We start from the raw sequence: 12673 nt of genomic DNA, 5'->3' as shown, positions 1-12673 counted from the left end.
GGGCGGCAAAGATTACTCATTCGTCGATTTTGCGAGAGACCTTCCCAGTTTTTCAGCATTTGAACAGACTTACAACTTTCACTTTTCGTACGTCGTCACTCGTCAGTCAACGTCGTTGTGTGGGTTGTGTGCAGCAAGGGTTGGTTGCGGTTGCGTTGTGTGTAAGGTTGTGTGTATCATGATTCTTACAGAGGTTACAGAGGTTACGGCAGAATTCACTCAATATACCCTGGGTTACAGAGTGTATTCCGCGCTGTGTGTGCAGCTGTGTGTATGTAAATATTTAATATTTTGGTGTATGAATCGCTGAGAAATTGGGGTTAATTGTCACCGAAGGTACCAGGAAAGTAATAGCATTATTATTCTTGAGCAATAGATGGCCTTGGTTGAACATGACATTTTTCCAAGTTTTTTTTCGGGGGCGGGGGGGGGGGGTGGCAGTTTGAGGTGATCAACTTTAAAGCACATGCGAGCCAGGCTGATGAAACTCAGCAGCTAAAGTGACAAAGCCGCAACATCCTGGCTCAATCTGGCTGAGGATTGGCAACAGCCACCACAACCAGCCCTTAACCCTCGCCCGCACATGCCATTTTCCCATCCTAGAACGCACATGGGGGGGGGGGGTGGTTGCCACCCCCCCGCGCCATTTCGTTCCTGTTGGTCGTTGGAGATAGAGCTTAGCAGTAAAGACCAAAAAGATTCTTTGGGAAGAGACGAATCCAATGATACCCAGTTTTACCTTCTCAGGTCAGTCATTGACCTTCCAGGTCAGGTCAAACTAAAAAATGTTGCTGTTTTGGGTCACCGTTGGATATCAAGTGCGCTGCTTATCAAATACCGATGACGATGCTGTTTTCTGGTGCCAAGCCAGCTAGAACCTCTTTGTCACACTATCCGACCAGAATTTTGCTGCTGAGGTCATTTCAGGTCAAGTTAGGTCAAGGTCAATTATATGTGTTTGTATGTTTGTGTGTGTCTGTGTGTATACTGATGTGTGCACCGATTGTTTTTGGGTCAATATCACATGAAATCATGATCTGAGAAGCTTTTACCAAAAATGCAGTCAAAAAACTTCACAAAAAGTAAATTCAGCTTGCCTAAAACGCAATTATCTTAGATGACCTAGGTTGACCTTGACCCTGACCTTGACCCCTGTACATCGTCGAACAACATGTTCCATGATAGATGGGAGGTAAGACTGGCAAAAAAGGCCGAAATCAGGGTGTCAAAAGCTCACAAGGCCCATGGCAAACGCAAGATGTTGAGAATTGGCCATTTGGGTCATGACATGACCTGAAAAACAAGGTCATATCTCCGAAACCGAAAATCACAGAAACTTGAAATTTTCAGTGGACATCAAGAAAGGATAGACGAGCAGCTATACGAAAAATCAGCCTTCTAGCTCTAAAAATGTTGAGTGCAGAGCAGAAAGACTGCCTGGGGGGGGGGGGTGGCAACCCCCCCCCATGTGCGGGCGAGGGTTAAGTGGAAGAAGAGTTAGAAGTTAGAACCAACTTTTGCTTAAGAACGTTAAGTACTTTTGCTCTTTTGATTGGCCGAAACCACACGGAAAATAAGAAGTTGAAGTTGATCTATCTTTCCCTGGACCCTGGTCGACCCCATTGTGTCTCCCATGCATCATTTTTCAGACAATGCTGATGCTGTGCCATCAGTGCAAGCACAGCAGTTCATCTCAGTGCCACAGTGCCACTGAATGAAGGCCAGCACTGCTCCAGCTCCACTTACATTCCACAGCTCACTACTGGAAATCTACAATCCAGTCTCCACTGCACACTTGTGGAGTCAGGGTGCCTCTGCACCTAAGTTACTGTATGATCATCCCCATATCAGGATGTCTACTTGTGTGTTCACTCTAATCAAAACTTGCAACCACCACATGATAAGATCTCAATTGAGGTCTAGAAAAAATAGATTAGAAGAAAAATATGGAAATAGATTAATATATTTTCTCATCTTTATGCAATTGAGTTTAAGATTAAGCTGACAAAAATTGGCATGCAATTTATCCTGAACGTGTTGGGACCTATTTTTGTGTAACAACTCTTCAAAATTTGATAAGCTATGACTCAGTAGTCAGTAATCCATTGGCTCAGTACAGCAGTGGATGCATGTATGATTATCTGGGAGGGGGAGAGGGATATATTTCCAGATTCCCATACTCTCTCACCGGTGTGACTGTTGGACCTAGCTTATCAGATAGTTATAGTTTCAAGCAATGAGATGGTTAATGGTTGTTTCAAGAAATTTGATTCATGGACACACATTACTCTTTGATCATGATTTGTGTTAACTTGTTAGCTGTTGAATGGAAATGCGGACCCTCCCACCCTAACATTAGATTTGAGTTGAGACATAGGCGTAGGAACAGGGGGGGGGGCCGGGGGGGCCATGGCCCCCCCACTTTCGGAGGTGGGGGGGCCAGCAATGTTAACTGGCCCCCCCCCACTTTTTGCTGACTTAAGTGTCTGTCTGTACCTAACCTACCACCCGGTAACTTGACAACTATTCAGCTTGCCCTTTAATGAAGATTCCTTTTTGTTTCTACAGCGTTATTGACCGCAATTTCCTTCACTCAATGAAGGAAACCATATAAGAGACAAGACTATGAGTCCTGGTGACAGCATTTTGTTGAATACGAGGCGCGGGACAGCGAGCACTGAAAAGGTATAGGCAATACTAAGACAATACTAGCACGGTGCAGGAGAATGCGTATACAAACGACCAACGCTTGACCTTATCTGCTTGGGGTCGGCATAGTTCGTCAAAGGCGTACTAGCTGGGGGCCAGGGTGACCGTGCCTCAGCCTCGGTTCAAACAGGCTGGGGGCCAGCAATGTCTGTTTCTGCCCCTCCCCCTTCCACTTTCAGTGCAGTGGCGGTCGCAGAGGGGGGATCAGGGCCATGCCCTTTCCCTCCAAAGGCTAATCAGGGGGCCATCATATCATTTGGCCCCCCCAAACAACCAATGGGCCCCCATGGGCGTATGGGGCTCTGGCCCTTATTCGGTTGTCACGAGACTCAAGAATCCCACGCTAGCTATTAACAGCTCCCAAACCAGTCTTTGAGGGTCCTACACTGATCTCGGAGGGCCCTTCAGTGGCGGTCAAGCGCCCACATTGACCGCTGAGAACCCATATTGACCTCATTTGAGGGCCCCTAAACCGGCCTCAAGGGCCCAGCCGGCGTCTGAGGGCCTCACACCGGCCTCTGGTGGCCTCATTTCTGTCTCTGGGGTCCCAAGACTAGCCTTTAGGTGCCTTTGAGGGCCCCGCACTGAATTCTGAAGACCCGATGCCGGCCTCTAAGGGTCCGCATCGGCCTCTGAGGGTCCACCTTGGCCTGAGGGGTCCAACGCCGGCCCATGCCGGTCTTTTAGGGCCCCACACTGACCTCTAAGGGCCCATGCTGACCTGTAAGGACCCACATTAGCCTATGAGGCCTTGCACGGGATTCTGAAGACCTGATGCCGGCCTCTGAGGCCCATCTTGGTTTTTGAGGGCCTTCTGCTGGTCTCTGGGTTCCAACACCGGCCCATGCCGGTATTTTAGGGTCCCACATTGACCTATAAGGGCCCCGCACTGGATTCCGGAGATCCGATGCCGGTCTCCAAGGGTCCGCATCGGCCTGTGAGGGCCCACCTTGGCCTATGAGGGCCCTCCGCTGGTCTCTAGGTTCCAAGTCCCGCCCATGCCGGACTGTTACGGCCCCACACTGACCTCTAAGGCCCATGCTGGCCTGTAAGGACACGCATTAGTCTCTGAGGGCCTTGCACTGGATTCTGAAGACCCGATGCTGGCCTCTGAGGCCCATCTTGGTTTTTGAGGGTCTTCTGCTGGCCTCTGGGGTCCAACACCGGCCCATGCCGGCATTTTAGGGTCCCACACTGACCTCTGAGGGCCCATACTGGCCTGTAAGGACCCACATTAGCCTCTGATGGCCCAAGTCGGCATCTTAAGGTCTCATCCTGCCCTTTGCAGGCCCTGTACTGGTCTCTGAGGGCCTTAACCCTCGCCGGCTGGGGGGGGGGGGGGCGGGTGCCGCCCCTCCATAGGTTTTTTTTCGCGATAGCTCCGAACACGCCGGCGATAGAGAGCTGAAGCTTGGCATACCTGACCTTTGAATCAAGCGGGATCTTTTGACACCAACCGCATTTTCGGGTCAGATCAGGTCACTGACCCATGTGGTCATAAGTGAACCTCTGCACGGTCTTCAGATGTCGCAACTTCGCAACGCCCTCACTGCCAGAGGAGATTTCACAGGGAAATGAACCTTGGAGGACCTAGTATCCAATAGGAGTCTCTCAACTTGTATAATGTATATCTCGGATTTTTCCTAAAGTTCATATGAGGTCAGGTCATTTTCGTGACCTCACCATTAGGTATAAGTCAATGGGGATAAACTGAAAACTTTTTCTGGCGCCGGGAACGATCGATCTCCAACTATCTCAAGCACACCGAATCGTGATTTCATGCACTCCTTGCAAGGTTCGATGCGTCACTTTTGCAATGTTGACCTTGCGCGACGTCATTTATGAAGTTATAAGGGTCTTATTAGTTTTTCGTCAATAACTAGGTACCGATCAAATTGAGCTAGCGAGTCGGGAAAGCCACCTATGGACTCAAGAAGACCTGCCGAATCGAATGATATGCGACATGACCTCCTTCGACCAATTTCGTGACCTGGGGACGCCGACCTGACCGTGACCCGAGGTCAACACCCTAAGTTTACCTCACCCAAACAAAAAGTATATGATTCGACGCGCCTGAGAGAGGCGAACACGATGCTGGTAAAATCGCGGCTCTGCGGCTATTTTTTGCGAAGTTATTCACCAAAAACGGAACCGTGCCTTGAGGCACTTGACCTGACCTCAGAGGTCACCGGTATTTGTTTGTTTTGTTGGGTTAGGCCCTTTCGGTCCAATGAGACCATTTCAGAGCCGGAAGGATGATAGGATATAGGGGGAGACATTGGTCTGGGCAGGCACCCTAGTGAGTCGCCGGGGCTGAGCCCGTCCAGAGGACAGGCCACCCAGCCCCAAGGCACTCACTGCACCCGGCTACGGGGTGCGCTCCCTCGGGAGCAGCGGTGCTGCTCCAAGGGAGCAGCCCGCATGAGATAAAGTTGCCTGTCCAGCCCGGAGGGGGTTGCGGTGTGGAGGAGAAGGATTTCAGTATCCTGAGGATAGAAGCACGGAACGGTGTCAGAGGTCACCGGTTGACCTAGGACCTTAAAATCGGGTATCGATCTCTGCGTCTCGTAACGGCGCACACGCTCGTTTTACCGCGACGCGCTAGCTCCACCTGGGGCGAAACGGCGAGGGGGGTCGTACCCGCCCCCCGCCCCCTCGGCCAGCGCGTATGTAGAAAACCTATAGGACCGGGCCGTGGAGGGTTAAACTGGCCTCTGAAGGCCCAGACCGTCTAAAAGTCCCACACCGGCCTCTGATAAGTGATAGTCAATCAGCCCAGTTGCAGTGGTCGCTGATATAAAACCTCTTAAAAACGTTATAGGCCTGGCTGAGCCTAGCTGGGCCGTTCATGCTGATTTTTATAGGTATATTGAAAAGACTCGCTTTGCACGTTTCACGCTTGCTCGTAATGAAAAAGTTGCTGGATGCCTCTGGAATTTGCATGGGTGCCAACGGCTGCGGAGGACAGGGGAACGCGTCCATCAGTTTGAGTTTATGGACGGGAGACTCCCTGAAATTTCAACCAATTTTTTTCTTTTTTTGTCTCGATTTTTTTTTTACCTCTGAGCATGTTTGCGAAAACAAAGTGGCCGAAATCCGAGGAGAAATTGGATTTCGGGGGTAGGTTAGGTTTTGGACTTCTGGGACCCTGGCCCCCCCACTTTCGAAAACGTTCCTACGCCTATGAGTTGAGATAGCCACCAGTATAGCGCCTTTTGGGGCGACTAACGGAGCGAGCGAGGGGGTGAGCCTTGCACGTGCGAAATTTCGAGGGGGTACCTCCAACTGACTTGTGCACGGCACCCTACTAACCGGTCTCTAGCGATGTGCCAAATTTGAGCACAATCGGCCCAGCCGATCGCGAGATCTAGAAGCGGCACCCTGCACGTGCGCACGTGCAGAATGGGTCCCAACTGACTTGTGCACGGCACCCTACTAACTGGTCCCTAACCGTGTACCAAATTTGAGCGCCATCGGTCCAGCCGTTCTCGAGATCTGGAAACGACCCCTGCACGTGCGCACGTGCAGCAACACCCCAACTCTGGCACATGGATATGCAGTGCCTAGTGGGTGCCAACCTACATGCCAACTTTCAGCGCAATCGGCCAAGTAGTTACCGAGATATTGCAACAATTACAAAACTGACACCTCTTCGTTTTGCGCGTGGCACGTGCATAAGGGGTCACCCACATGCACCCATCATGCATGCATGCACCCACATGGTCACCCACACTTGGTAGAAGGAATGGAGCTACCCTACAAAAATTACCCCGTGTAAATTGGTCAAGTGGTTGCTGAGATATAAGCCTCGCAAAAGCGTCCGCACGGCCGGCCGGCCGGCCGGCCGCTCATACTCAGAAATTTCCGTTAATCTAAGGAAAGACTACGCTCGCTTCGCTCGCTCCGTAAAAATGGGGTCCCTGGCTCACAATTACCGGTTTCGGCACTCACAACATCGAGAAATGCCTTAAATCGGAAATATTGAATGTCAAAATTGCAGCATTTTGATTCAGAGGGGCTAATGCATAGGAATACCCCTCTGAATGTGTGACGTCAGCGCAGATATCTAACGATTTTTAAATGTTGACTCAAACGTTTTGTAGCACGTGGTGGTACGTGCTGCTTTGCGCGCAACAAATGCCGCACTTTCAAATAAAGTCGCTAGGAACAGCGGAGATCCCAAAAAGTAAACAAAAGTAAAAGTTTAATATATTGAAAACTGGTGAATATTTTTTGATGAAATTTGGTAGATATTCGTTTTTGCTCTTTCTGAACCGAGCGACATCACTTTCATGCCAATTCATTAACTTTTTTGAAGGTGGGAGGGTCCCTTTAATTTGAAGTCATCATTTGATTTTTTTCTGAATAGCTGTCACATCCTGTCTGGAAGATATGTATTTCCTTTCAGACTATGACAATTGTAACTTGAAACATACTATTGTTGTCCTTGGGTATTCTAAATGTTGACAGTATGTTTCCTTACAGGTTCAGTCTACTAGCAAGTGAATGGTTTCCAGCATTACCAGTTAAGCTAGAGCTGGCCAGATTTGCAGGCCATCTTCCAAAGGCTTCTGTTGGCGGTGGTGGTGGATTCTACATCAAAGGTAAGTCGGATGACGTTCTAAGTGTACTTTAAATGTACCCGTTTCCATGGCTTTTTTCTCGTTTTGACGTGTCGCGAATCGCGTCCCCATTGGCCGGGTGCTTTCCCAACCCGGCTGCTGCTCATCGGCCATCAGAAACCTTTGTAGTCAAAGTGGGTGACGGACCTCGGCAGGAACGTTTCGGCTCGATCACCCCTGGTGTGATATCGGCGTGCTAGCTGCGTGCTCGATAGTCGATAGTTTCACTGCACAGATAGGGTGCTGGCTGTGAGATAGTGCTGCCGCCATCTACAGAGATGCCCCGGAAGGCGACTGATATTGGCTGAGATACCGTGGAGTGCGAACTGCTGACCCTCAGACCTCTGGGCTGGGGCCGAGCTGATCAGGTCCCAAGGTCCGACTTCTGACTTGAGTCTAATTCTTTAGATAGGCAACGTCGCCAATTTTCGCTAGCAGATTCTACGGTTTTTATCAAAAGCGTGCGAATTCCAAGTTGTATCGTATCGATGTATTGTATCGTGAGCCGTGAGGCCTGTTAGCATGTCAGTTGCGAAGGCAGCTTTATGGCTGCTAGAAGAGACATCTGGTGGCGAAACGAGTTACCTTCAGTTGACGGTTCTGCTCAACGTGGCAGCACCGTCTCGTGTGAGGACCGGTTTCAACACACTGCATATGATTTGCTTCCATTTAGTTCCCCATCAGGTTCGATTAGCCATAAACGGCAATGTTTCCTCACATTTACCTGATCCCTTCTTTGTTGTCCGTTCTTCCTTCCGGGGAATGAACGGTTACGGCTGAGCCGTTTTCAGAGTCGGAGCGGACACTGCCGGGTCTGGCGTAACCACTAACCGGACCATCTGCGGACGTACCGGACGGAAAGGCTCGGCCATCCCTCCGGACGGGACCGGACGGAAAGGCACGGTTATCCCTCCGGACAGGACCGGACATAATGGCTCGGCCATTCCACCGGACGCTGACCGATAGACCACAGTGGCGGGTGACGTCATTTGATGACGACACGGTTTATTTAAAAACTAGTTGCATGAGGAATATTTTGCGCTGAGTTTTGAAATGGGTGGACGGACCGTTAAGCTTTTGTTGAATGGGCTCCTTACTAAGAAGTAAGAACGCAATCTTGCTATAGAAATGTGCACGCTTTATCATCAAGTTTCTCCACCTATCTAATAATATTCTGATGGACTAGCGCATTGCGCAATATTGATCACTGACTTCAGACAGTAGTCCTGTGGAGTTTCAGTGACAGACGCCGAAATAACTCGATTCACGTCGGACGCAACCGACAGTCGAGAGAACGAACTCTGCTGTTACAAAGTAACCTAGAGACTCATTCAACATTATTTGACATTCCTAGTCAAATATATCAACGTTCGAACTGTCATTTTCCTTTTGCGTTAACACGATTTTGGAAAATGCGGGAGGGAACAGAAACGATCACTGTTGTTTGTATATGGTACTTTGCGTGTCGGCATGATATTATGTCCATTTTTATCGTATAATCCGTCCTGCGCAATAGATTGGTGGACTCTTTACTTCGAGAGTGCACTGCAACTGCCCTTAGATGGCTATGTATGTACCAAGAACATCAGACGCTCGAACCCGATACGGCCTGTGACGTCACTTTCGGTCACGGTGTCTTCTGGTCCGTTTTTGTGCCGTGTTTACCCCCACTCGAGTGACCACCCCGCCAACTGTTCTGTGTGTGTGGCCTTCAGTGAAGGGTCAGCGAACTCGTGAGAGCACGAACTTCACGCGTGACGGAGGGGGCACGGCCAATGCAGCTGCTCCTGTTGCCAGGCCCGACTTCCAGCTCCGCCCGCCGGAAGTGTCTTGTTCCTGATGTGACGGTTACTCGTCGTTTGAGGCCTGGATCTGGATGATGTGATAGGCCGCAGCCGCTCACCGTGCGCCTATTGTCAGCTGGGCCTCCGCTGTCACCGGGCGGCCTTGTATCAGGCGTTTGTATCAGGTTAGGTGACAGAATCCAGGTCAGCTGTAGTCTCCGGGCTGATTGCAACGGATGATACACCGGCTGGTGCAACAGGAAGTTCAGAGTCCAGACCGGACCCCTGGTGCCGGTAGGGGGCGGGGCGGCGGAGGATCCAACCGGTGAAGGCGAGGCTACTGGAGCGCCGTCCATCATTCAGTCTCCCGTAGACAACTTTGCTGGGTCTCTGAGATATAAAATGAAACGTCTGCAGCATGGACAGGCTTACTCCCTGTTGGTTCGTGTTGCCCTCTTTCTATCGCTATCCCGTTACATCCAGTCCTGGTCGAAGAGCTATTATGTTTCGCTCTCCCGGCGATGGCCTTTACGTTTCTGAACCGATAGTTTCGCCCCACAGTGGCTGGCTGATGTGTCCCAGTATTCAGTTCAGCACTCATCAGGCAGTTCAGTGTGCCTTTCCAATGGGACCTACCGTAGCAACTGCTGCCGCCGCGCCGGCTGAGTGATGTGTCCCAGCAGCTCAGACTATGCGCTGCGCAGTGTGTATTTGCAATGTCCCACCGTGGCAACGGCTGCCGCCGGGCCGGCCCACCTGGACGGGCCCCGCTGATGGCTGGTGGGCCGCGGCCGTTGCATCACCCGCGGCCCGGTATCGCGACAGCCGACTGACCGGCCGCCGCGCCGCGCCGCTAGTCTCGCGGCTTCCTCGCTCTGCGCCGGACGGAAGATCTTCGCTCCGACTGAGGCCTTGTGTCGGTCATCTGTGTCAGAGTACTGAGTCTATCCGCGATGGTGCGGTGTCCAGTGGCTGTGGGCGGTCGGGCCCGCTCGCCGCCCCCGCCCCCGCCTCCGCCAGCAGACGATGGGTCACTCACCGGGATGGTTCGCGCAGCCGGTCATCTCTGGGTTCAGGTAGGTTGAAGCTGGGTTGTAAATAGAGGAGTTAAGCTGCCTTTCTAAATTCATAGCTGAGCTCGACGAAGCACACAGTCGGCTACGCTTAATCAGGTTTTTGTGAATCGTTATGTGCAAATTGCAATGTTGCTGGGTCTGCCAGGCTGCTTTACTTTGTATTTGTGAGTAAAGAATGTGTTCATACTTCATCGAGACAAAATCAATGAAATATCGACAATGCGACATGCAATGCAGGAAGCCGCAAGGTGCTGTCTCGACATCAATTTCGTGGTGACTGGTGAACCAGCGCTCGCCATTCTCCTGTACAAAGGAATTGAAGCTGGACAGTGGGCACTATCTGTGGTTGCGTCCATTTCCTCGCCGACTTCGGGATAGCTTAGGTTGAGACATGCCTTCAGATGAATCAACACTTGTTCCAGAAGCTACATACCGTCTTCTTGGTATGATTCTTCATGACAAATGTATTTTCCCTTCAACGGTTGGTGACCTAAAAGAGCGTTCGTTTGTTCGTTCGTTTCACGTACTGTTCACGACACAACTGATTAATACGATCTACGATTGTAATGTGCAGTATCTTGAGCAACAAAATATATAGTTCTACTGTTCGCGAATCACTGAATTTTGAGGTGGTCAACCCCTTTGTGACCGAGCATAGACCGAGTTTTCTACAGGTAAATTGGGGGGTGGGGAGGGAATAGCCCCCTGTAATAAGCTAACTCGCTGCCGTGCCGATATTGCGATCCATCCGGCCGTTTGATTAGATATTCAAATTAAAGAATGCGTTGGCACTTCGTCGTCACATTATCAACACGACATTAGACATTTGATGGCATTTCAACGGCACCAGTATTCCTGTCTTGCAGAAAAGGGTTGCAAGACTGACAGGGTTACGACAAGACTGTTCTTAGAAGCAGCGAGATCCTTTCACATTCCTCTTTCGCACTTTAAAAGAATGGATTGGTTCGGACCAAGTTATGAAGATGACTTTATTGCTGCCTGTTTTCTTTTTTAACTTCGGTACAACGTGCATCGGCGGTCTAACGTTGAGGTTGTGATGCTCAACTAACCTGGAGCGAGGTGCATGTATTCGTTCCTGCTTGCGTCGAGGATGGCAGAGCGGCTTATCATCCGGATCTGCCGTGCAACAATTATGTAACGAACTGGTTAGGCTCTTCCCGGTGCCGGTAAATTCAAGGCCACGCGAATGTGGTATTAACTCATGGATCCTCTTTCAATTGGTCAGGTTGGACTCGGCTGCTCAAGCCTGCTAAATGCAACATAGGAAGTTTCCGTCCTCGGCTATTTGAATTGCTGAAGAGGTGCACTGAGGGCGACTGACGAGTGACCATGGCCATGGACACTGGGCCATGGGACACTGCCTCATTCCGAACCAACACTTCCCGGGGCAGGGAGTGCATCCGAGGCCGGCCGAGTCTGGGAGTATTGAGTGTTTCATCAGGTGGTGAGCCACCCCCGCCGTCCTCAACCCGGCGTGGTGACCGTCCGGTGCGCCAGCGTGACTTTCCCGTGACCACAGCTCATCCGGTACCGTTTGTCGCCGGGAATGGGTGTTTAAACCGGTATTGCGTCAGTTGTCGCTGCGTCTATTCACCGCCGAGCCTAGCACCGTGACTCAGTTGTGAAGAACTCGGTCGGGGGTGAACGCTGGGCTCCGCAGGTGCACTGTGTACTGCAGTGTGCTCTGAATGGTGCTGGTGCCGCACTCGGCGGTCGGTCTTGGTGTCCCTAGCGGCCGCCGGTCCTCTGCTGATGGCTGGTGTGTCTCTCTCTGGGGTTACCCTGCCGTGCCGGCTGCACCACCCCCTGCGTTCTATGTATATCGGTGCTATCGGCCGACCCCCAGCATGGTCTCAAAACCCACCCCTCAGTGAACGCCGCTGCAATCGAAGGGCACTGCCGCACTCGGAAGGGAGCACACGTGGATCCGCACGTGATCCGTCCCCTTGTCTGTCTGCTGGCCGTGTCTCGAGTGGCCCTTGAAGCTGGTCTTAACCACTCACAAGTGCTGTTGGGTTATCGGAATGTCCGACATTACTCCGATGAATGCTCGCTGACATGAGTTTATTTTTTCCTCCTTGCTGACCTTGCAAATTTCATGAAATGATACGCTTACTGCCAAATCACACAACGTTGCTTACTCCGGGTGTCGTTTAGGAATGTGCTCCAGTTCCTTATTGGTCACGTTTTGAAACGTTTTGAAGTCTGTTAGGTCGTCACTACGGAAACAAATTGGAAGTGTGGGCATTACTTATCTTTATTTTCTGCATTTTAAGACGAACATTTATCTCATATCGTGTCATGTGATTTAGGCTAACTCGTTCATCTCCTCCGTGAGGCAATTCGGTTACGGGAGATGTTTGGTCTCCCAGCGATTCGGTGCTACTGCCACCCTTCCTCCCTCCGATCTTCCTGTCTGTATTTACTCATTGTGTAAACGGAGTAGCAGTGGCGGGTTGGA

At 50.9% G+C, this 12673-nt stretch overlaps 1 protein-coding gene across 18 annotated transcripts in view; it reads left to right on the top strand.

The window, feature by feature from the left end:
* The first annotated feature begins 99 nt into the window (after positions 1 to 99).
* Positions 100 to 12673, top strand: part of LOC122381721 (6-phosphofructo-2-kinase/fructose-2,6-bisphosphatase-like) — an 80890-nt gene continuing 68316 nt past the window's right edge. For 2 of the 18 annotated variants that reach the window (XM_043366238.1, XM_043366222.1), the window contains exons 1-2: positions 105 to 119; positions 7195 to 7313. Coding sequence is in view for 2 of the 18 variants with exons in the window: in XM_043366215.1 (XP_043222150.1) it covers positions 10069 to 10191 (123 nt within the window). In the remaining 16 variants the exon portion in view is untranslated. Of the gene's footprint in view, positions 337 to 7194; positions 7314 to 9964; positions 10192 to 12673 lie in introns of those variants that run through there. The other 16 variants (XM_043366242.1, XM_043366226.1, XM_043366218.1 and 13 more) reach the window with 15 other exon arrangements.

The sequence above is a fragment of the Amphibalanus amphitrite genome, unplaced genomic scaffold (genome assembly GCF_019059575.1).
Source record: "Amphibalanus amphitrite isolate SeventyFive unplaced genomic scaffold, NRLGWU_Aamphi_draft 000126F_arrow, whole genome shotgun sequence".
In the NCBI taxonomy this organism is placed as follows: domain Eukaryota; kingdom Metazoa; phylum Arthropoda; class Thecostraca; order Balanomorpha; family Balanidae; genus Amphibalanus; species Amphibalanus amphitrite.
Note: the sequence above shows the minus strand (reverse complement) of the source record. Positions and strands in the feature narration are given on the sequence as shown.